This window comes from Amborella trichopoda, chromosome 6 (assembly GCF_054954075.1).
Source record: "Amborella trichopoda isolate Santa Cruz 75 chromosome 6, AtrichopodaSantaCruz75HAP2 v2.0, whole genome shotgun sequence".
Classification (NCBI taxonomy): domain Eukaryota; kingdom Viridiplantae; phylum Streptophyta; class Magnoliopsida; order Amborellales; family Amborellaceae; genus Amborella; species Amborella trichopoda.
This window is the reverse complement of record NC_142341.1, coordinates 16682488-16708267: the sequence shown is the minus strand read 5'-3', so window position 1 is coordinate 16708267 and position 25780 is coordinate 16682488. Positions and strand designations below refer to the sequence as shown.

The 25780-nt window shown below is 38.4% G+C and overlaps 1 protein-coding gene across 4 annotated transcripts in view; it reads left to right on the top strand.

Annotated features, from left to right (window-relative positions):
• The first annotated feature begins 326 nt into the window (after positions 1–326).
• The window catches only part of LOC18425967 (Adaptin family protein), a 43338-nt gene continuing 17884 nt past the window's right edge, over positions 327–25780 (top strand). For all 4 annotated transcript variants that reach the window (XR_016057846.1, XR_016057847.1, XR_016057848.1 and 1 more), the window contains exons 1-4: positions 327–936; positions 10513–10698; positions 15068–15283; positions 15469–15579. Coding sequence is in view for 1 of the 4 variants with exons in the window: in XM_006830500.4 (XP_006830563.1) it covers positions 370–936; positions 10513–10698; positions 15068–15283; positions 15469–15579 (1080 nt within the window). In the remaining 3 variants the exon portion in view is untranslated. The remainder of the gene's footprint in view (positions 937–10512; positions 10699–15067; positions 15284–15468; positions 15580–25780) is intronic.

Here is a 25780-nt window from a genome sequence, read left to right as displayed (position 1 = left end):
ACTTTGATTAATCTCTCCAGTCTCCAGAAATCCTTCATTTCATTGATCTCTGCAAATGCATTCTCTCTCTCTAAAAGCTTCAGTGGTTCATCTCTAAGAAGATTACTATTCCCCAAATTCTGATCAACCCATTACCAGATCTCAACCACTGTACCCCCAAATTCACCTTGCTGTAAACCCATCTTTTTATCTTTCCACCTTTTTTTCTCTCTCTCCTCCAATCATTGATTTTGGAGGTCCCCCTGCCCATTAACTGTTGCAGTAACAGAGATGAAACGTAGGATTTAATGCTATATAGTTAGCCAACCTTGCATTAGACCCTGATCATCCAAGCTGGAGCAACTCAAAGTAATTGGAAGGGAGCTCGCCATGGGCTCCCAAGGTGGATGGGGTCAATCGAAGGAGTTCTTAGACCTCATCAAATCCATCGGTGAGGCCAGATCCAAAGCCGAAGAAGATCGAATAGTTTTACAGGAGATCGAGACCCTGAAGAAGCGAATCACTGAACCAGATGTGCCCAAAAGGAAGATGAAAGAGTACATAATTCGACTGGTTTATGTCGAGATGTTAGGGCACGATGCCTCTTTTGGGTATATCCATGCAGTGAAGATGACTCACGATGATGCTCTCCTTCTTAAGAGGACTGGTTATTTGGCTGTCACCCTCTTTCTCAACGAGGACCATGATCTTATTATACTCATTGTGAATACGATACAAAAGGATTTGAAATCTGATAATTATCTTGTGGTTTGTGCTGCTTTAAATGCGGTGTGCAAGTTGATCAATGAGGAGACAATACCTGCAGTATTGCCCCAGGTTGTTGAGTTGTTAGGGCACCAGAAGGAGTCAGTGAGGAAGAAAGCGATCATGGCGCTTCATAGGTTTTATCAGAAGGCTCCTTCTTTGATTACTCATCTTGTCTCTAATTTTAGGAAGGTATGTGTTTTTTTTTTTTTGTGTGTGTGTAATTCAGTGGGGAATACCGGCCCCTACGCATTTTTGAAATGGTTAGTGGTTTCTGAAGGTGAGTTAGAAGGTATGTTGGATTATTCTGCTCTATCTGTTTACTTTTTATTGTCTAAGAATTAGCTTGCTAGTTTGATGTGTATTGTCAAAACTGATGCACAGTCACCATTGATATGCAGGCTTTTGTTGAGATTCTCCATTTTGTTACACATTTTAAAAATTGATTTCTGGGGTTTGCTTTTTTGATTTTGTTGTTGCATTTTTAGTCCTCTTTGAAGGACTTCTATATTGAAGTAGTTGTTTTTGATCAGTTCTCTGAGTATTAAGGGTATCTTTATTTTTATTTATTTTTATCATGAACACTACTTTTTCTATTTTAGTATGGTTCATGAATACTTTTATTGACGGGTTGTTTACCTCAGCGAATAAGTGCTTAAACTATGATCTTAATCTCAAGTTGCTGTATAATGAGTGATTAAATGGTTTTCACTTCTCAGTTTGCAATTTGTATAACAGAATGCTCTGACCATTAACCTAGACAAGTTATTCATGTTCATAGTGTGTCTCATTTCGTGGCATGATTCAGAAATACCCAACCACGATGGAATGTGGAATTATGATTTAGGAAGAATATGAATAGGAATGATCTTTCTTACTTTGGTTGCCACTGATTTTAATGGTCAGCTTGCGGCTGATCTTGTCTTTGAATCCATAGGAGTTATGAGAAGTTGTACATTTGAATGGGGGATTTAAGGCTGCAATCAGATTCATCATTTTATGTAATTTTTAGATCTTTATTTGCCCCGCATTTTGCCAAAAACAATTTATGCTGAATGACTGTGTGTCAGTTGTATATCACATAGTAAGAATAAAGCATATAATACATCATAGCTCCTTATGTGATCCGAGTGTAAGGGTTTCCAAGAATATAACTGGGGATGGTGTCTTCATTTGCACATGATTGTAGCTAAAAAAGAATTGGATTTAAGACCTCAACTTGCAATTAGGATTGACCTTAAAATGGTCTCTTATCACATGCAGTGGTGATTCTCATGCTATCTAATGAGTCACATGTAATGTAGGTTTGGGCCCAAGATGAAAAGGGTATCGACGATGCATTTCTGTAGTTTCCTAGTCAATCTTAGTCTTGTGGCGCCAAGGTTATGTGCTTGATTAAAGGGTTCATGGCAAGCCCAAGGAATATGATGAGTACTCAATACTCACTTCACTTGTGTATAAGACATTTATTTTGGTATGTTTTGAGCCTAGGTTTTAAAAATTGGATTGGTGATCCGGATTGCCCCTCCAAATTTCCGATCCCAATGAGTGAATTGGGATCCCAGAACTGGTCATTAAAAAATTAAATAAATTGAAAAAAATTAAAAAAGGGGCCGTTTCAGGCCGATTCTCTAACAGAACCAGTCGGAACCGGCCCGTTCATGGGGGGAACCGACCGGTTCTTGATATTTCACAAGTTCTGGATCGGCTTGATCGATTTCAGATTCGTATCGGCTTGATCTGATCTGGATCAAGGATTCTTAAAACCTTGTTTTGAGCTTGCTTCATGGCAGAAAGTAAAGTCTTCCTGAAGCTCTAATTTGCTTATCAAGATTTTAGTTGGCTTCCTTAGGTGCTAGAGGTTAAGGTGAAGAGTCTCCTATGGAACTACCTGGGTCCTGACTAATGTTTAATGAGATCCAACAAGAGACTCTAGGATCCAGGGACTTCTAGATTTACGAAAGGGCTAATAATCCTTCCCCAAGGCAATGCTCAACAATATCTTGATGTATATGGCCCATGTTCTTATCCCAATAGTAGGTAAGTTGGATGGAGGTGGTATTGGTCTTGCTGTCAATGTTACTCTCTAGGGGAAGCGGTGGCATTTTCTATTGATGAGGCTGATCTTGGTTCGAGCTTGTTAATGGATGAAAGTGTTCACAAAAGCGGACCGCCCAGTGCTTAGGCGGTCTAGAAGGCCTGGGCACGTCGCCTAGGCCTAGGCGGCCAAATTGAGCGGCAGTCCCTGGGCAGCAGCCTAGGCGGTACAGAACCCGCCTAAGGCGGAAATTTTTTTTTTTTCGTTGTATTGATTTTTTTATGAAATATAAAGGGTTTGCAGGATAGGTTTTAGGTTCATTTCAAACCTAAACCCACAAGAACCCATTTTAGAGAGAAAGAAACCTCAAGAAAACTAAATTTTGTGACTTTCATTGGATCAAAGTGTTTCTCAAAGTTACGGAAAACATATCCAAATATCACCCAGGTAGATTTGATTTAGTTTTGGAGTTTTATAGGGTTTTTTTATTATTTTAGCACCAAAAAACATCTCAGAGGTTGGAGTTTGGAGTTCGAACAATCAAAATAAATGCAAAAATTTATTTTAGATTACTTGTTTTATTTTGAAATGTATTCTTTAGGATCTAGTCGAAGTGGAGATCCGGGTTGGAAATTTGGATTACAAAAATTGTATTAGATTCAATTTTTGTGAAAAAGAAACAAAAGGGGGCGTAAACCGGTTTAAGAAACATCTTGGCGGTATAAAGGGGGATGTTGCCCCTTGTAAAAATGTTTCTGAAGCTATCCGAGAGGAGATTAAACAATATATGAGTTCTGTAAAACAAAAACATAATCAAAATCCTTGTCATTTGAATAGGTCTATTTCTGTTACTTATAGAAGAAGTGATCCGGGTTGGAAGTATGGTCATAACCCAAAACCAAATGATAAAAATTGCATAAGGTGTAATTTTTGTGAAAAAGATACCAATGGGGGTATTAACCGATTCAAAAAACATCTTGACGTTATTAAAGGGAATGTTGCTTCTTGTAAAAAGGTTTCTGAAGCTATTCTGGGATTAGATTAAACAACTTTTGAATTTAAAAGAACCAGAAAATGATGAAAATGAGCCTTGTTCTGTGGAAATATCTTCTTCAGGTTCTTTTAGAAGTGATGATCCGGGTTGAAAGTATGGTTATAACCCGAATCTGAATGACAAAAATCGTATTAAATGTAATTATTGTGAAAAAATGTAATTATTTTGGAAAGGATACAAATGGGGGCATTTATCGGTTTAAAAAACACCTTGCCAGTATTAAGGAGGATGTTACCTTGTGTAAAAATGTTCTTGAGACTACTAGGGAGGAAATTATACAATATTTGAGTTCAGGGAAGCACAAAAAGATAGAAAAGTATAGAGCAACTAAGACTCCTAGGGCCTCATTTGCACATACTAGTAAGAGGGAGGTAGCAGAAAAAGAGGAGGAAGAGGCAGATTCAAAAGAAACAGAGGACTAGCACTATACTGAAGAGGGAGATGACTCTGACATTGATGGCCTCGATTCTGATGCATATGATGAAGCTTACCCTATTCCTTCTGATGATGATGATGATGATGACTGAAGAGTGAAGACTCTTGGTGTTGATTGTTGACTGTTGAGTGTTGACTATTGTATCCTAAACTGTATATTTTCTGAATTTCTGTATTTTTTATCTTTCTTGTTTTTAGTTTCTTGTTCTACGTTATAGTTTCTAGTTCTACTATCTAACTTTTGTGTGTACAGTCTACAGTATATCAGACTATCAATGTATGCTTGTATGGTTTTAATGTTTTTGCATTGTATGAAAATATGGATTATGGTCTTACGAATTATCAAAATTCTCTTCTCGACTTCTATCTTTTTTTTTTAAACTGGGATTATGGCCATACCCTCAGCCACACCATGAGTCCCTCTATCAAAGGCCAGAACCTGGGCCTCCCATGTTCTGGGAGCCCGCCTAGGCTCTGGGAGGCCTGGACCCCCATGGTGGCCTGCCTAGCGCTCTTTGAAACACTGATGGAAGTATTGTGAGCAGATGGATGGGGGATGTGGGACTTAGTAGAGCCTAGAGCATCATGGATTTAGAGAGCATTGTGTCAGTAGGCGTTGTTTGAAAGGGCGTTAGGCTTAGAGTTGGTTAGGGAGCTACATTCATATATAGCTTGCACATTTGGTTCGGGATGGGGCTTTTCAAGCATTGGGTTAGTTTAGAAGGGCATTGGGTTAGTTTAGGCGTTGTTTATGAGGCTTAGAAATCATGAGGGGAGCTACATTAATATTGTTCTAGACATTTGATTTGGGATGGGGCCTTCTAGGATCCTGTCTCACCTCTTGGCCTGTTTTAGATTCAAAGATTTGAGTTGGGGATGTCTTTTTGAATTTTTGAGTGCAAGAATGGTAGGAGAAGATTGTTTATTCTAATTTTTTCATGACCTAAGGGAGACCAAGAAGCTTGTATTCTCATCTTTATTGGAGAATCTTGGGGCTGTAATATGTGTGTCAACAGGGAGTATGCTGTGCGATGAAGGAGCGATGACAATGCGTGCGCTTTCTTGATGAAGTTCATTGTGATATAGAGGAGTTCTGTTCAGTGCTTCTAAGAGTTGGTAGGGTATATTAAGTAGGGATAAGGTTGGCAAGGACTAGGATGGATTAATGCTTTTTTTGTTGAGTAGTGAATGTTAGGAGGCCTAATGGGGACAGGACTTAGGCTAGCTCTACGGGAGAGGATTTGGTGGGGTTAGGCTAATTTTTTGGTTTGAGTTAAAGGGTTCAAAGGAGGTTACTTTGTTGGAATTCAATAGTTCAACACAGTGTTCTAAAAAAGGTCTCCCTGGGGCCTAGGCACCCAATAGACGTCACACCTAGGCCAAGGGGCCCCATTCTAGGTAGGTGGGCCCCTAGGGCCATGGGCCTTTTTATAATATTTAAAGATGCCCAAAAGGGCAAAGGGGGTAATTTCGAGTCTTTGACCCCCTAAAAAAATTTAAAGGACTATAGGGGTTACTTTCAACCCCCCAAAATTAAAAGAAGACTTCCATAAGCCCTAAATCTCTTAGCTATACTTATTTTTGAGAGAGTAAAAGTATTTTTTGTTCTTTGAAGAAGCATCCTAAACTTTTATTTTCTCATTGGAATTATTTTTAAGGTACTATTGGAAGTTGGAGAGTTGTAGTCCAAGTTATTATGGAACATGCAGAGTTGGAGACTATTACTAATACATGAACTAGACTTTTGACTTTTTTTAAATTTTTTGTGTTTTGAATTTTAAAATTTTGAACAGGTATGTACTAACATGCGATATGTTTATTATTGAAAAAAGTATATTGCAATATATACACATGCAAGAAATTACAAAATTGACACAAATTACGTGCATATATGTGCGTTTGGACAACTCATATATTTATATATCTAACGAATTTGTACTACAGGGCACCTGAGGTTCTGGGCATCTGCGTGGGCACTGGGCGCTAGGCTAGCCACCTAGAACTTTTGAAACCTTGGTTTAGCAAGATATATGGATGAAAAATGGGCATCTATGGTTGATTTTATGGTACAAAATGCTAGGATGATTATATGGGTAGGGTCTCTTGGGTTTTGTCTTTCTTAGGGTTTAAAAGAGCTTCTGAAATGCTGGATGGGGGATATAAACACGTATATAATATAACATATAAGGGATATCAGATAACTCAAATTGTCTAGTTGGTTAGGCCTTGTGGTTACAACCACAAGAGATTTGAACTTATCTCATCCTCCCTTTTCTTTTTAACATTCAAAAGTAAAAAATATGATATATATATATATATATATCTATATATATATATATTTTTTTTACTTTCTGTTTTCCCCCTTTTTTAGGAAGCATTTAGGAGGGTTCAAACCTCCGACCTTGTGGATAAGACCATGTGGTCTAGCCAACATAGCTATTTGGCTTTTAAGATGTAACTTACATATATTATAGCTATGTAGGTCAAATAAAAAAATAATACAAAGATTTATATTATATAATGTATAAATGATACCCTATAACTATGATAATCTGGTTGATTAGGCCTTGGGGTTACAACCACAATGTCAGAGGTTCAAACTTTCCCATCCTCCATTTTCTTTTTGAACGTTTTTTTTTTTAAAATAAAAAAATAAAATAAAATAAAAATAATATATATATATATATATATATATATATATATATATATATATATATATATATATATATAACGAGTATTTAGGAGGGTTTTGACCTCCAACCTTGTGGATAAGACCCAAATGTTCCAGCCAATAGTGCCATTTGACTATTAAGAGATACCTTACATGTCTTATATATTTGTGTAAGTCAAACACCCTATAACTACATAAAATAAAAAGAGTGCTTAGGAGGGTTTGAACGTCTAACCTTGCAGAGACCCACACTCTCTAGCCAATACAACAATTCGACTTTTGTAATATAAGACACATTATGTATTTATATTTATCAAATGGCTAATTCATTCCAAGAACCAGTATGGTCTTAGAAAATTCCCAATTTGGATAGTGATTTTGATCCGGATTGCCCTTTTTAAATCATGGGTTTTGGTACAGTGGCATTCTAGAGAGAGAAAAGAAGAGAAAAAGGGGGAAGAGGGAAAAAATCCGAAGTTCCATAAGGAATCAATACCTTATGCAAATTAGGAGACTTAGAGTTGTATGGGCAGCAACGCAAACCCAAAACTAGGGTTTAGGAAGTCAATACCATGGAAAAGAGGCATCAACACCTTAGGACGGAATCAACACCATAAATAAAAGCAAATTTTCTTCTGACTTAATTTCTTATTAATCTAGGATAATGTGTACTCTTTAAAGAAAGGATGTTATTATTGATAGCAAGCAAGCAATAGTTGCGTTGCTAGTTGGCTATAAACAAAAAAAATCATTAGTTTGGTTGTTGTCTTGATTGTTAAGGTCGGGATCGAGATCCCTATCAGTAGGAATCGGGATCCCTATGAGTGGGGCTCGAGATCCCAAAATTTAAACATCGAGATCCTTCAGAGATCTATTCCGGGAGCAACAAAATCGAGATCCTAGAAGGGATCGCCTACCAAAGTAGGAGATCCCGGTAACCATGTTTAATACTACTAAATCCACACATTCCGAATAAAATTGATGGTGTGGATTACTACAACCTTGCCTCTACAATTAAGTTGGAACATAACATAAACTGGCTGGTGGCCATCTTGTAGGACTTCTGTAAGGAAATACTCTACCATGGAAATCATCATATCTTTTACACATCCATTGTTGGTAGGAGCTAGTCTTAGAGTTGATCCATGAAGCTGTCCTATCTTGGGCCTTTTCTTTGTTGAGTTCATGTCATGGGAGACCTAGACTTTGTTCGTGATTGGAGCACTATTTGCTGGCCTGATCTTCCAGCTACTCCCAGACCCTTGACCTGGTTGTGGCTTCCCTGTTCTAGGAGACTGAAGCTCAATTTTGATGCAGGAGCCTGGGGCAAGCAGGAGTTGGGGGCTTTGTGAGGGACCACAGCAGTTCCATTATCATTTATTTCTTTGCCCACATAATTTGTGCTCGACAATTGCTTAAGTGTCAGTTCTCCTCATTGATCAAAGACAAGCTTGTCGTCTCTCATGGATTTCGTCAACGCTATCAATTGGGAAATATTATAGATCTTTTCCCATAAGAGGATCACTGGCATTATGGAAGCATTATAGGATTTGTACTGAGGGCCTTAACTTCTTTAAACACGCCCTTGGTGATTCTTTGCATATGTGGATTTATTGGCTACAGAGGTGGTGGGTGGAGAGTCTGTTTGGATTTTGAACTGTCTTCTGTATGATCCTCTACCATCCTTCTTACACCTTCTTGGACCTTATCTCCCCTTTGATCTCCTTTTTCTCTTTTAATTTTGTTATTGTTTTTCTGTTTTTTCCATATTTTTTCAGTGTCTATGTTTGCATTCTCTAGATATAACATGATATATACTCATCTGAATGTTACCGGTTGAGTAAATAAAATAGAATAGAGATTCCCATTGCTGATTTACCATTTCTATTAAAAAGACGTGCATGGATTTGGCTTCTGCTACTGGAATACTCCTTTATTTCAGACTCAGATTTGAAGGAACCATAGAACTACACTCGATAAGTAAAAATCTCTGTTGTGTCCTGTGACGATTGATCTAACTTTATGATGCCATTTTGCAAACTCTTTCCTGAATGATGCTGAAGTTACTTGACCATGATGTGTATTCCCAGAAGGACATTAAAGTAAATAGTTGGTCCTCAAGTCTTGTTTGCCACCCATTCCTTCTGATATCAAATAGTGACACCAGAATAATAAGCATTAGCTGATACCTCGAAAGTAATAGGATAGTAGATGAGTCTTGCTTGGTAGAAATGCCCCCATGTGCCTTGAATATTGTTATCGCCTAACTCAAACAGAGGTTATCGTCAATGTAAATACAGACGGGGTTACCTGTGATGCGATTAGTGTCTGCTGAGTTCGAGAAATAACAGCCAATACAGTTTGGTGCACTCTTAGGGAGGCCCGTGGAACTATTTTAAGGTGATTATGTTTGCAGCCAGATTCTGGTTTGATGCCTTTTTTTTTTTGAGATAATTCTTGTTTCATACATCAGTAAAGAGAAGAGGAGAGTGCATGATGTTTCAGTGCATGAATCTGCAAAATATCCCTGGTAGTGCATTCCCTTCCTGATCAGAACTGCGGCAAATTAATGTATCATACTGGCGATTAATTATCGTAGGGGTCTCAAAAGTCTTTCTGCTATTGAAAGGTATCTAACTGAATGCTTTTATTGTGGATTCTTGGGTATGACATGACAGTTGTGCTTTCTTTGGGCCTGTTTGGATGTGCATGTTCTTTGGCTACTTCTGGATGCCTACAGTATTCAGAAGATTTTAAGTGTCAATCACATTGTATGTCATAAAAGTGCTTCACCTTTATATTGGTGTTACTGTATCAAGCACAGCCTACATGTGCGTCTGAACGGGCACTTACTTTTCAAATGGTTATTGATTATCTAAAGTGTCTTTTGCCCTTCTGTGGAGCTCAGTGAGCTTTATGCCAAAGCTATTTCTTGTGGCTGTTAACAAGAAAAAGGCATGAGGCGATTTCTCCCAAGGAATCTATACAAGTTTTCTATTATCTTTGGTCTACACTAGATACATTAGTTCGTCTTAGCTTTTAACAATTATTTTTGGCTGTCTATGTAATGAGAGTTCTTTGAAGACTTTAACGAGTGAGTATTAGATTGTTTAAAGAGGATGCCACCTTCGCAGAGTGGCTTTTGTGGGAACTGATCTCAGAAGCTTGATTCTTGCCATGAGTTCTTAGTTTCTTACCTTGGCACCTAACATGGCACAACTGGGAATTTCAATTCCAAGTGTTCTTTTTCTGAGTTCCTACTCCTGCTACTACATTGACCAGAAATTTGGCTTCCAAGGAATTAGTAGGAGTATTAATTCTTCTCTTGCTTGAGGTTCATCATTGATGAATCATGGTGATCAGCTTGACTTTTTTGTTTTCTTCTTATTATAGATGGATGCCAGTGGTATTCTCTTGTTTGTTTTGTCTTAGGCTTTTAGCTGTCTTGTTTTTCTTCTGCAAATTTTGCATTCTCGTTATTCATCTATCTTATTCAAATACAGCCTGAAAATTAATCAGCTATTTAATAGCTCCTAAGAATTGCATGTTTCTCTGTTGCTGTTATGACAGAGGCTTTGTGATGATGATCCTGGAGTCATGGGTGCATCTCTTTGTCCTCTTTTTGATCTTGTTACAGAAGATGTGAGTTCATATAAAGATTTGGTTATTAGCTTTGTAAGCATTCTTAAACAGGTGTCTGAACGCAGACTGCCAAAGACTTATGATTACCATCATATGCCAGCTCCATTCATTCAGGTGTGTGCCTTGCTTATTCCAATTTGATGCTGTTTCTCACATTCTGTTGAATTCATCGTATTGTTTTTTCTGTCTACGGATAGATTCATTTAGTTTCATAAGTTCATGAACATACTGTGATTGATTTCTCTATGCATAGAGCCAAACTATGAATTCCTAGTTGAACTGGGCAGCAAACAGACTTATTTGTTAATTAATGGTCCATTCAGTTGGGGGCCTTAAGTTTTTGTTTTATTGCCTGAACTTAAAGAGGATGGGAGGATAATTTGTTTGTGACTGGATTCTCATCCATTTTATTACATTTACATCATTTCTGTACATTTTTGAATCATGGAGTGAAAGGAATGTATGCTGCCTTTCCTTTTTTTTGTGTGGAAATAATTGTATGGTAGTTCTACAGTAATGTATACAAGTTACAAATTTGTGCCCTTTATCAAATAGGGTGATTTACAAAATGTTCATTCACAAAACGTTTTGGGTACCACAACCCTTAGGGGGAAGGGGGGGGGGGGGGGGGGGGGGGTGGGGGAGAGAAGGGGGAGGGAAGGGAGGTATGGTGGGATGGTGGTTGTTGTCCTTTTATTTGGGTTGGTTGTGCTCCGCATGTTGCTCCCAGCTCCCTCTTTGGCTAGGGAATCAGCCAACTCATTTGCTGGTCCTCATGTGTTCTGGAAAGTCACTGTTAGCGACCTGACAATCATGAAAATCTGGTTTACAATCACCTCAACTCTACAGTCATAGGGGAAGGGAGCCATTTGATCCCAAGATAATGTAGTTTTGGAATCACTTTCAACTAAGAGTGGGCCCCAAACTGTTAGGGTTACGTGGCCATTTAAAGGCCCTTTGGGAGCATGTAAAACTTTGACTATAGTGATGTGATAACTCTAGTGGGATTGTGGTTTGGAGGGACCAATTGCAGTACAAAGGGACCAAATGAGGCATTTTTGATGTCGTGACTCACCCGGTTTTGATGGGCTGAGGTTGGATTGGTGTCTAAAACCCTTAGCCTTGGGCATATGTCACAACCGATAAGGGATAGTAGGGTCATCCTTTGATGAGGTCGGAGAGATGCCCAGGGTGGTTGGTTAGGGGACTGTTGACCTTGTGTGCAGTGGTTGGCCAAAGAGGACAAGGGCCAAAATCTTCATCATTGCCAAGGCACGATATGTACATTAGATAGCTGTTCAGGGAGCACCCCATTGAGGCATGTCGTTTATGTGTGCGGAAGAGATGTTTCCCTGTAACACTAAATTGTGTTGGAAGGTCCTATGAGATAGTGTACAAATGGGACTTAGACTTGTCCTCAGGAAGGAAGCTGAAATATATGGACTAGGATTGTATACTCCTCTTTTAGTGACTGGCTTTTGATGGACCAATCATGGACCCTGCTATATGCTGTGGGTCATGAGTTCTGTTGGATCAGCTTGAAAAGATGACAGTGGTGCATGATGGCTACAATAGATGGAGTGCCTCAATATATTTGTATAGTCCTTGACCATATGGATCCAATTCCCATCAAATTTTATTGATTTACATGTTATTGGAATTATGGAACATTAAAATGAATTCTTAAAATGCTATATGTATTTTATTTGAGTAACGATCCTATGAGACCCTCCCTCACCCATGTGTGTAGGACCCCAAAGGATCACCATTAAATTTGGCACAGATCTCTAGAAAAGTTATCATATGGGTGTGGGACTTGACTTTTCTAGATATCTGTGCCAAATTTAATGGTGATCCTTTGGGGTCCTACACATGGGTGTGGGAGGGTCTCACAAGGTCATTCCCATTTTATTTTATCAAAAAGATTTTTTGGTGGGCTAAAAATTGATTTTCAGGATTTTATGAATACATAACAATTTTAAAAATACTTCTTGGACTTCAAAAGTTCATTTATAAATTTTAAAATTCATGGGAGAGTGTGGGGGCCCATTTGGGAAGGGGCCCCCACCTTGATGGGAGTGTAGGACCCACAAGGGCCACATATAGTGGCATGCCCCACCTCCTCTTATTTTCACTCTTTCTTGGTCTTGACTTGTTGACCAAGTAAGTTGATTGAAATCAAATATTTTGATTGAGAGTGAGATTGGTTTGATTAAAGAGATTTTTAATAAGTTGTTCGATTGATCGAAAATCATATGACACATTACTTTATTTTCTATATATCAACTATTTGATGGGAATGGATTAAAGAAATTAGGGGATAATGGTTCTAATACTTTCCATTTAATCATGATGGCTGATCTAGGGAATGGGTGACTAAGATCTCTTCGCCCCACAAGTTTCCTAAGATCGATAGTCAAGATTAAGTTTCTATAAGGATGGAAAACCCTAACCTCCAAATCCCTAGTATTGCATTATAAATACCACCTATGGGGATGAAGTCTCTACATCTCTCTCCCTTGATCTCTCTCTCTCTCCCCTTCTCTCTACGTGGCAGGCCACTGTCTCTCTCTTCCTCTTTCTCTCTCATCAAACCTCTCTCTAAATTAGGCTAAGAAGGCGTGCCACGCCCCATGCAAGTCTGCTTAAGCTGGCATGCCCAAACTCGTAGTAAAAAGCCCGGGGCAAATTCTTCCCCAGGCCCCTTCCGACTCCGCCCTCCCGGATCACCTAGATCCATCGACCGGCTTGCTATTGCTATTAACCCTGGATTTGTTGAGAGGTGCCCTATCCCATATTTTGGTATATCCTGTCATAGAGTTAGGGTTGCCCAGGCTTCCGACATTGTGAGACAAGGTTGAACACCTCGATTCCATATGCCATTAGTGGAGGTGACCCTGAGTGGAGTGTATCAAGTCCTTGCGGGTAACCCTGGCAAAGGTAATTTGGTATTCTAATGGTTCCATGTTTCTTGATTCTATCATATATATTGTATTTTGTTTGAATGTAAGAATTGAAATGGCATGCAAGCGAAGATCCTATATTGTATTAGTGTTTATTTTTGTAAATTAAATTGTATTTGTGGAAGCTTGTAAGTGTTTTAGTTGGTACGAATAAAAAAAAAGTGAAAATTTTTAATTGTATATACTTGGCTAGATCACATTGTCCACCTTTCACCAACTTGGATCAAAAGATATAGGATCCTGCCATGGTTCAGTTCTCCAACCCTATGGGTCTTGAGAAGTAACTTATTATATTGGCAGAATCATGATGTGAATCTCCCCCAATTCCTAAGTTCAATCATCATTAATGCTTCCTTAGGGCTCGGGGACCCTGCAACTGCTTTTTGAGGTAGTCATTGGTTTAGAGCGACATATGTCATTGCAATTTGTAGCAAAGTCCACAGCTGATCAGGTTGGTATTGTGGGTTGGTTCAGGCCCAGAAGATGACTGAGGATCCAACACTGTCCTCGAGTCTTGATAACATCGATGGTTTTCCTTATAATATTCTGACATTGCACTCTTTGGCTAGGGAATCAGCCAACGCCTTCGCCGGTCTCCACGTGTTCTGGAAAGCCGCTGTTAGCGGCCTGATAAATCATGAAAGTCTGTTTTATAATCACCTCAAGTCTGTAGTGATAGGGGGAGCCATTGGATCCTTCGACTAAGAGGGGACCCCCAACTTGGGTCAAAAGATGTACATCCTTCTAGCAGTGCCATGGTTCAGTCCTCTACCCCAATGGGCCTCGAGAAGGACCTTTTATATTGGCGGAATCATCACGGAAATCTCCTCGAGTCCTAAGTTCAATAGTTAATGTTTCCTTAGGGCTTGGGGACCTGGCAACTGCTCTTACAGGTAGTCATTGGTTTAGAGTGTCATATGTCAGTCCTGTCTGTAGCAAAGTCCCCAGCTGATCAGGCTGGGAATTGTGTGGTTTGGTTTGGGCCCAGAAGATGACTTGAGTATCCAACTCTGTCCTTGAGTCTTGATAACATTGGTTTTCCTTAGAATGTTCTGGCATTTCACTCTTGTTCAGGAATAGTATATTTATAGACCGCAATCTGAGCTAGTTAAAGGCAAACTATTTTACAGCTTGAAATACCACTCAGATTAGTTTCAGGAATAATTAGAATCGTGACACTAATATAATTTGCTATTATGTCACATGAGTAGTATATCACTTCGGCAATCATCTCTGTTATGGTTTCTCTGTATATATGAAGATTGAAGTTCTATTCCTCTTGAACTTTGAGAATACTTGCAAAATATTGCTATTCTTGGGATTTATATTGAGAAGTTCAGCTACAACTTCTTTTCGCAGATGGCTCCATTGGAACTGAAATCACATCTTAGTTGCAACTTAATGATCCTGTTTATCTTATATCTTCTAGTGTTAATGCCTTGCAGGGTTAGGACTCTGGTGTTTTCCTTTTTTGCATCCTTTCTTTGTCTACTTATTTGATTCTTATGTCACTATTTCAGATCAGATTGCTAAAAATTTTGGCATTGCTTGGTGCGGGCAACAAACAAGCAAGTGACAACATGCATACTGTCCTGGGTGATATGTTTAGGAAGTGCGAGTCCACAAGCAACATAGGGAACGCCATTTTATATGAATGCATATGTACTGTTTCATCTATATACCCCAATGCCAAATTGTTAGAAGCTGCAGCTGATGTAACTTCAAGATTTTTGAAGGTTTGTGCTGCTAAAGAAAAAAAAATTGGTATGATGTCATTTTGGATTTAGTCAAGGGTTATGTTTCAAATACTAGACATTCATCAGAGCTTGTTTGAACCATTTTCCTAGATATTAATTTATGTCTTTTTCCATTTCCTCCAAGGACACTTATCTGATATTTGGTACATTTACCATATGAGCAGAGTGAAATTCATAATCTGAAATATATGGGTATCGACGCACTCAGCAGACTCATCAAAATAAATCCAGACATTGCAGAAGAACACCAACTTGCAGTAATTGATTGCTTAGAGGTGTGTTTCCTTTCTCAATGTTGTATTTCAGCATACCTGTTGATCACGATGTTGTAAATTGGTGTACCTGGTTGAAATTATTTTGATTGTTGGAAGATGTGAAAATGCTTATGTATATTCAATACGTATTCTGCCTTTCCAGACTGTTAACTGTTTCTTATCTGCTAATGTTGCATGAATTCTTGTTCTCTCTGTTTGGTGATTGTACTTCCTCAAATGGATGATGAGACAATTGTTTTGCTGGTTACATATGAACTGTTCCATGATTATTTGAGCTGGATTGTATGAATCAAAATTTGTGTTCTTTTTCTTCTTGTTTTTCTTTTCTCTCTCACTTTCGGCATAAAGTTTTTATACTATCCTTGTTAAACATGTTTTGTGCTTTCCTTACAAATTCAATATGCCTTGCAGGGTTTTTGAGTCACGTTGACTTGGACTTCTTTTGTTTTCCTATATCCTGGTTATTGATAAAAAAAAAAAGAACAATTTTTTTTTAAATATTTTTTTTGTGTGTTGTGTGTTTATTGATAAAAACAGACTTGCTGATGGTGTTGGCTTAGTTATGGCAGGAAGGTTAAGGAAATTTAGAAACATGGTTACTGGTAGTTCTTGATCAGTCTAAGAAGGATCTGGAGTAGCTTGGACTTGTTGGCTTTGGTGCCCTTGAGTTGTGCCATGAACCTTGAAAGTTAGGACTGTTTTAACTATAGAATCTAGGACTTTGTACCATAGCTTCTGAGATCGTCTACTTTGGTCGGCAATCCCTTTTGGGGTCTCGATTCTAAGGCACCAGTAACGGATCTCCCAAGGATCACCTTTTTTGGGAATTTGGATCTCGATCCCTTTTCAAGGGAATGAGTTCCTTTAATTATGTGTTTGCGTTCCTTGCTTCTACGGGATCTAGTTCCATTGCATGTCTAGGTGTATAAATGGTAAGTATCCTAAGTTCTTAGCTTGCCTTGTTAATCATTACAATAACTTTTATGCATTACTGCTTCCTTAAGGGCAACTATGTCTTAAGAAGTAAATGTAATATGATAATTTAGAGTTCACACACTACATAAATAATCCCCCCATGATCCGGCATAACGAATGCTCCGTCCTCGCTCGCTAATGGGCAATCCATTATTTAATAAGTAATAATAGAATGCAAATTATTTCATGTATATAATGAATGAAAATTCGGCCGCATGGCGGCCTAGGTGGCCATTTTCTCAAACCGCCTAGGCGGTCGTCCTGGGCGGGTATGCCTAAGGTGGGTGCCTAGGCGGGTTCAAGGCGGGCACCTAGGTGAGTTTGGGCGCCCACCTAATGCCAGCCCTTAAAAAAAAATTCAAATCCACCCAAATAAAAATTAGCCATGTGTATTGCCCCCCCCCTCTCTCTCTCTCTCGGGTCTATGTGCTCTCTCTACATATGAGAAAAAAAGAAAATAGACTCCAAATGTTCAATACACGGCTTCTCTCTATCTCTCTCCCACACACACAAAGATATAGATGGACCCATATGCTCCATCTTTACATTTAAGAAGAAGAAAAATGAGAAGACGACCTCCAAGTGTTCGATGCGAGGTCCCTCTCTCTCACAGTCTCTCTCTCTCTCTATCTCTCTTGATTGACATATTAGAAGAAGAAAAAGAAGAACATCCTCCAATTGTTCGAGACCTCTCTCTCATAATACGGATCCAAAAGAAAAAAACGAAAGAGGATGATTTTCAAGAATTTCATGCAAGGCCTCACTCACACACATATGCGCGCATGCACAGATGCACACACACACACTAAACACATACAAACGCATTCACTAAAAACACACACAAAACAACATATGGCCCCCACCCCAACCCCTTGCAAGGATCTGCCCCACCCCCCAACGCATCAGCCTTTATGTCTGGGCGCCTGCCTAGGCGGCCCAGACCCTTGACCGCCTAGGCGGCCGCATCGCATCCGCCTTTTTGAATACCCATGAGAGATGCATTATTTGGCATTTTATACAATTGTAGCTATTCCAACTCATCATGTGTATTTTGAAATAAAATCAAACAACATGGGTAAAATGTTAAATAGTTTGGATTCACGAGGATTTTGATAATCTCCCTTTATTTAATAAAAGTTCAAGATTACATATTATTAATTCTAGGACGTTGGCAACTATTTTGTAGAGCCAGGGATCCCTATTTAAAATTGCATGAGGGCTTCGTTTTTCAACTAAATGGAGCTCGCTCCTATAAAATTATCGCCCACTCCATACTATGTTGGATCATTTTTAGTTCCACTCCTGCAGTTAAGGAACTAAAAAACATGCACTCAGGAACTTCGGAACTTGATCAGAGGATCTCTCTCCCACGTATATAATACTTGATCTTATCTAATTGAGGAACTCGTTTACTAATACACATGGCTTGTGTTCCATAATTTTGAGGTTTTGCGGACATTGATCTCAACATAGGGATCTTCTGGGTAGCCTCGAACCGTCGATCGTGCCTCGATCCCGGTACTGTTTTTTATCCCGTTTCCAACAAATATGATTTGTACCTCCATCCTTTAAGATAAAACATGGAGGAAAAAGGGTTTTGGCTCTTAACTACTCTCCCTAGTGCATATAAGATTAGCAAACAAGAATCTATAGCCATAGCAGCCCTCGTACATATTTTTTTTTTATACGCTATACTTTTATTGCATTGTATAATCAGTATAGAACATTTGAGAGGGCATTTCCACCATAATGGAGCAAAGCTCATTTCTTTCAACTTTTGTGGAATTTTTGGTTTAAATGGTGTTGGCTCTTCCCTAGTTTTGTGAGCATCTAACATTTTAAATTCGAGTGAATTTTCAAATTCATAACAGGCTTGACACTATGTGGTGTTTTAAAATGAAGGTTCATGGAAATATTTTATTTTCGGTCCCTTATGAAATTGGTCTCATGATGTGGGAGACCTGACTGCCTGTGCTGCATTTTATGCTGTTTTTATTTGCTTTCTCCATCTTGTGTCTGCTTAGGGCTTACCAACTTATAAAGGCTTGACTTTTATTTAAATATTTTGATAAAGATAGGGAGTTATGTCAAGTTGTATGAGTGCTGCCACTTAAAGGACTTGGCTTATGCGAAGGCACAGGGAAAGAACCAAGAGCAGGTGGAAAACATTGTGATGGACAAAGAGTTCCATGTACGAGGCAATGTTATGATATTCACATCAGAGGTCTCTTCATTTTGGCCAATAGAGGAAAACGCTTTGGATGATACGAGGGAACTCTTTGGTATATTTAAAAAATAAAATTTCAAGTAATATAAGAATAATACTAAAAGAGAGTACAAAATAAAGGAAATTAACCCTTAAATAAAAGCTTTATGAATTTAAAGTTTAAAACTTTAAACTCTTTCTTGCCATAGAAAATAATAGGAATAAAGACGAGGAAGTAGTTGAGATTGACGGCCACTAAGTACAAAAAAGACCACACTTTCGATATCTTAGGTTGATAATCTAGGAAAATGGAAATTGGGGAAGATATCGCAAACAGAATTAGAGCTGGGTGGGCAAAGTGGCGATGTGCAACTGGAATTTTATGTGATCGTCGCATACCAATGAAGCTGAATGACAAGTTCTACCGGACAGCTGTGAGACCAGCTTTGCTCTATGGGGCTGAATGTTTGGTGGACAAAAAACAATATACCTATAAAATGAGTGTAGTGGAAATGAGGATGTGGAGATGGATCAGTGGTCAGTCAAGAAGGGATATGATTTGAAATGAATCCATCCGAGAGAATTTAGGTGTGGTACCAATAGGCGATAATATGAAAGTAGACTTAGGTGGGCTGCCTAGGTGTAGCGTCGACCAAGTATAACACCTGTTAGGAGGTGTGAGTTAATTCAAGTGGAAGGACTTAAAAGGGCAAGGGGTAGGCCCCAAAAGATGTGGTTGGAAGTAGTTCGAAAAAATATGGGGACTTATGGCCTCACTGAGCGTATGACTTTTAATAGAGCAGAATGGCGGACCAAGATTCGTCTAGCCGACCCCAATTAATTGGGAAAAGGCTATAATGATGATGATTACTTTTCATTTAGACAGAGAGAGATTGTGATTTAATCCCATGAGTACTGTCTAAAACTGTATTTTTCTCTAAAAAATCCATATTTGGATGTGGCAAGTCACATTCAATTCAAAAGGCTTTTGTATTAGTCTTTTATTATGCAATATGTATTTTAAATTATCAACCTAAATTTCAAAATTTTGTTTTCTTAAGATACACTTGGCATGTCGTACAAGACTTTCCTCTTACAAGCGTTAAATAAATCAACCTAAAACCTTGAAATATTGGTTGCACATTGGTTTGCTTTGGTGAAGTCCAGAAATCGGCGATTTTGGGTGATTGACCCGAAGCGAAGCAAATTTAACAGCATAGGATCAAAAGCAAACGATTTAGGCTATTTACTTTTTTGCTTCAATATGCAATATTATTCGCTCTTTTAAGAATCAAAGAAAGTCTATGTTACAAGGATTTTTTTTTTGAGAACTGTTAACATTGTATTTCTGTAGAAGTTTACAAAAGGTATGACTGAAAGCACACCCTCCCTGGGTGGCTAACAGTAAAAATACATTAGTCTTCCATTATCAGTTTAGGCTTATAAGAAGCGCCCATGTTACAAGATTTACAATGAGATTTACAAAAAATCTGAGCTGTGGCTTGGTCAATGAGAGAGGTGCCATTCTGTACGGCTGAGGTCTTGAACAAAAAAGGAGTTGGACCTAGTCTAGGAGTCAGAACGGCTGAGGTCCTGAACAAAAAAGGAGTTGGACCTAGCCTGGGAGTCCGAATGCAAACTAGCTCCCTCCTTCGTCAGTAGATCTGCTAGATTGTTGGACATCCTCCATGTATGCTGCCATAAGGCACTGGTAACCCTGCATAATGGGAATGTCATCAATCTATGTTACAAGGATTTGGATATGTGAATCCATGTCTGACTCGGATTCGAAGAATCCCATTCACCTACCTATTTCTTGCTCATTTCATTATGACATTGGGACCTTTTAGTAATAAAAAAAACTTTGGGTGCAAATCACAAGCACGAGTGCCGAATCATAAGACTTGTGACCAAATGTGTCATAAAAAATGACTTGTGCTTCTTAATGCAGACACACATTTCTTTGTGACTTGTTTATCCTATTAGTAGACTCGCATGTCTACATAGCATATGTGTCATGTCTGTGAATCAAAAAGATAAACATTTCTAGACATCATCTGACATGGACTTCTGGTGTTTGCATGTCTTATGTGCCGTTACAAGTGTCTAGCATGTTTGCGTGATGTATTCTCCTAAATGCACACGACATGAGTGTTGTTGTTACGCGGTTGAGAGTTGACTTCACAAATATACAATGAATACTTGATAAGAACATCTTTTTGTACTTTTTAACATGTTCCATCTGCTGTTCTAGACAGTGTTTCAAAAAGCGCTAGGCGGGTCCTAGGCGGCTTAGGCGGGTCCTAGGCGGCTTAGGGGGTCCAGGCTGCCTAGCGCCTAGGTTGGCGCCTAGAACCTGGGCGGCCCAGTTGAATCCAAATACGGATTCTGCAGTGCAGACTGTGTAGTTATGTCAGTATCAGTTATATGTATTGCAGTACATAATTCAAATTATACTACATATTAGCATTTAGCACACACTCCATAAACATAACCATAATCCATAAGTCTCCATATCCATAATCCAATTAAAACTTAAAATTTACAACCAACCAAATTATCAAACCAAGTTATCAAATAGTATCACACCAGTATTGCAGTACACCACCATGAGGAAGAAAACAAAATTGAATCATGAATCTATGAAAGTAATACTTGAAGACTCAAAAGAAGCTTCAATAGTTCAATACACAATACTTCAATCAAAGTTCAAACTTCAAAGCTTAATAATTATTCAACAATCAACATTCATCACTCATTCATCATCAGAAAATCTTGGGTCAGCTGCATTGGCATCATATTCATCGGAGTCGACGGAGTCATCACCCTCCTCAACATATTGATCGTCCCCGTCCTCCTCCGTCTCTTCTGAATCAGCCTCTTCTTCCTCCTCTTCTCCATCCTTTTTCTCTGTGCAGAAGATCTAGTGGCCTTAGGAGGGACAACTGATGTCCTTGAAGCATCTATGGCCATGTCCCATGTCAATCTTTCATGCCCCTCGACCTCATTATCATCAACTAACCACTCCATAGCATAGTCCATATTTTTTGATCTGATGGGGTCTCTCTTATCTCTTTTAGCAAACCTATCATTCAAGAATCGATTGTACTTGACATAGATTAGGTCATTGAGCCTCTTTGATTCAAGCTTATTCCTTTTCTTTGTATGAATCTAACAAAATCAAATGAAACTAATTAAAATCTAATATCTATGGTTCATGTATTATTTATAAAATTATACAAATAAACCTTACTGCCTTATCCCTTCAAAAGTACTTCAATTGTGCTCACAACTGGATGAAGAAGTGGTTAGGTTTAAGATCCGAATGGCCATTTTTTGTAAATTTGGAGAATTAAACCCATGTTGGCTCCACCAATGGGCTGCAAAGATATGGAATAAAATCATAAATAAATAATATAATTACTTGATTACTTGAACAGTTTGAACTTAAGAATAATATTAATACCTGAATCAATTTTGGCCCTTTGCCTCATCGCCATTGGACTTTCAAAAGACTTTAATGAGCACTTGTAATTTATCAGCTCATCTGCGCATATAGTATCCTGCATATCAGGATCAAGGACTAGCACCTCTACGCACTCATTAAATCCATTCATAATTGTGTCATTTGTTTGTATATCCTTGTCAATATAAAAAAAAGTTGTGTTCAAATAATAACCAGTTGCATGCAATGGCCGATGTATCTGCCTATCCCACTTCTCATCAGTACTCTAAAAAATAGGCTTGTAGCGGGTTTCTTCATCATTGAAATTTTGGGCTATCTCTCTTTTGCATTTCTCCATAACATCATATATGTAGCCCATAGAAGGCTTGTCACTATCAATCATGCGAAGGACTTTGACAAGAGGAAAAAAATACCTTTAGAGCGTCCTTCACCCCTCTCTAAAAAGCCTTAGAAAGTATAATATCTCTCACCTTCTTCTCAACCTGATCCTTAGACCACTTGCATAATCTCCACTCATCTGAGATAAACATTTGCCTCAACTGCACTCTTCTTGAATGTATACTATTTAGGCATAAGTACCAGGTCGCAAATCTCGTGACCTCAGGCCTCACAATCTCAGGCCTCACAATCTCTTTCTTATTTGTAAAGTTACGCATCATGCTGAGGGTGAGATGGTGGCTATATATGAAATTTGTAACTAACTTTGCCTTCTTCACTGCACCTGATATCTCAGTTAAACCGCCAAGAGCCTCAAGCATGAGGTCTATACAATGTGCTGCACATAGTGTCCAAAAGATTCAAGGATAAGCTATGCGCAACAAATTAGATGCAACAACATTAGGAGCAGCATTGTCTGTGACAACTTGTACAACAAGATGCTTACCAACCTCCTTGATTCCCTTCTTTATCACTTGAAATATGTAATGGGCATCATGGATATGATTAGAGGCATCAATAGACCTAAAAAAGATAGTCCCTGCAGGACAATTCACAAGCAAATTCATCTGACTTCTCTTCCTATCACTCCAAGCATCAGTCATAATAGAAACCGCATACTGAGCTCATGCATCCTTCTTAAGTTCTACAGCTTCCTTCTTGGCACTCACTGCTTTTTTTAAAAAAGGCTCTAAAGCTCATATGTGGTTGGGGGTTTCATCTCAGGGTCGAATTGGCCAACTGCCTCTATCGCAGCATAGAAATTGCTTAAGCGAGCGGTATTGAAAGGAATGCCCGCCTCATAAAACCATGTAGCAAGATAATACGCAGCTTTATCTCTCTCTTCCTTCTTGATTCTATTTTCAATGGTGGTTTTCTTTTTTGTTTTCTCTCCTGCAACCTCAAGGTCTGGCCGAGGTAAAACACTATCCATAGGGCCTTTAACACGAGGCTTCTTAGTCCCAGAACCAGAAGCAATTACAACTCCCGTCCCCTTTCCCTTAATAATGGATTGCTCAACCTCTTGATCCCTCCATTTCCTCATCACTATCATCATCATTAAAATTGCCCTGAACCCCAGACCTAATCTCTGCTATAGAGGCAAATCTCTCATCTTTTTTCATTTTCACCATGTTAAAAAAATTGTTTATTTCTTCTTTAAAAGCATCAAGAGTCTTTTTACAAAGGGCAACATTCTTCCTGATACCGGCAAGATGTTTCTTGAACTGGTTTGTGCCCCTTTTTGTGCCCTTTTCACAAAACTTGCATCTTATGCAATTTTTATCATTAGGATCTGGGTTGTAGCCATATTTCCAACCGGGATCACCACTTCTTTTAGATCTCTAAGAAGACATCTCAAACATAATGCAAATTACTAAAATAATTAAAAAAAATCACTTACTTTGAGTTTGATTGCTCAAACTTCAAACTTCCACCTCAAAGATGCTTCTAAATACTCAAACTCTTCTAAAAAACCCCATAATAACTTACAAAACATCAAAAAGTAAATCTAATATCAATGGGTGATGTTTTGATCAATTTTTGTTAACTTTGAGAAACCCTTCAATCTTAAAAAATTCACTAAAAACTAGATTTTTGGGGCCTTTCTCTCTCTAAAATTGGCTCCAACAAGTTTTAGGGTTCAAATGAATCTACAACTGTAATTTTTGGACTTTAAAAAAAAAAAAAAGGACCAAAATTGCCCCTACTGAAAACAATTTCTGCCCCTGGGTGGGGCATAGGCCCTGGGCAGCCGCCTAGGCGGTTTCCGTACCGCCTAGGCAGCCGCCCAGGGATCAACCGCCCAGATTGGTCGCTTAGGCCTGGGCGATGCACCCAGGCCTTTCGGACTGCGTAGGCGGCTGGGCAGTCAGCTTTTTGAATCATTGGTTCTAGATCTGTATTGGTTTTTTCTTTGGATGTGAATTTTATGTGCTGTCAAGTTTTAGCAATCATTTATGGAAAAAATTCACATAAGGTTGCAACCTTATATTATAGAAGTAAGGTGCACCTTAAAAATCTGGTAGAAAAGAGTGTTATGAAGTTGGGAAACTTTTTAATTAATCTTCTTTATCTTGAGATTTATGGATATAAAGAAGAAAAGAATTTCAGGCTTTAGAAGTAGTGCATCTTGTAACAAGTTATCTGGATGTCTATTTTCAAGACTTTCAAGTGTTTAATACTACTTGATCTACACCATTTTTTTAGAATTTTAAATTTCATAAATAGGATAGGAAATGGGTTTTTAAGCCATCTTAAGTTTTCAGAGACCGGAACTACATCTTCTGGCAAAGTTTGGAGGTGTGCCTTACTTGTATAGCATAAGGTGGGCACCTCATAAGTATCGGTATCATTCGCATAAATGATAGCTTCTTATAGGCTTGTGCATTGTCTTGATTTAAATACAAATTTCAAAATGATGCTACAATATGCAACTATATCATTTTTTGTTATGCAACTCTTTTGTTCCCACTTGTGATAAAATGGTACTTTTCTACCCTTTCTGATATTGGATAGTGGCTCATAATATTTGAGGATAATGTTGCATGTTTTCACCATATTTTCTTGTCCACCTGTGAGCAGTTTACTTAGACACCTTGTCTTTGGCTCGGTGTTGTGTGGGAACACGTTTTGACACTTCCTGACTCGTGCTGGACAATTTTCCTGTACAAGTCAAGTAGAATGACAGAAGTGTCTGAAGTATTTGTCACTCTTGTAGGCAATGTCTGCATTTCAGACATGGGATGTCTTGTCCTGGGAACCAAAAATGGCTGTCCTAAGATTTGATCCTTAGACCTTTTAAGTTAAAAGGGTAAAGTCTGCCACTATGCTATTTAAGCTTCTACGATTAAATGTCTGCATGTGTATTTTTTATAGAAGACAAAACCAAAAGGTGTTGTTTTATACAAAATAATAAACTAGAAAATTATCAAAGAACTTCACTTAAGAAAACGTTAAGCAACATGTTACTTATTTCTTCTTCAAGAAATTTTCTCAAATTTTATATATTAAGTTAAAAATGATGACTTTTATCATATGTAAATGTAATAAGTTTTAAAATTAAGCAAGTAGTTAATGATAAATTCGGAAAAGAAAGCAAAACTTGTATACTTACATTG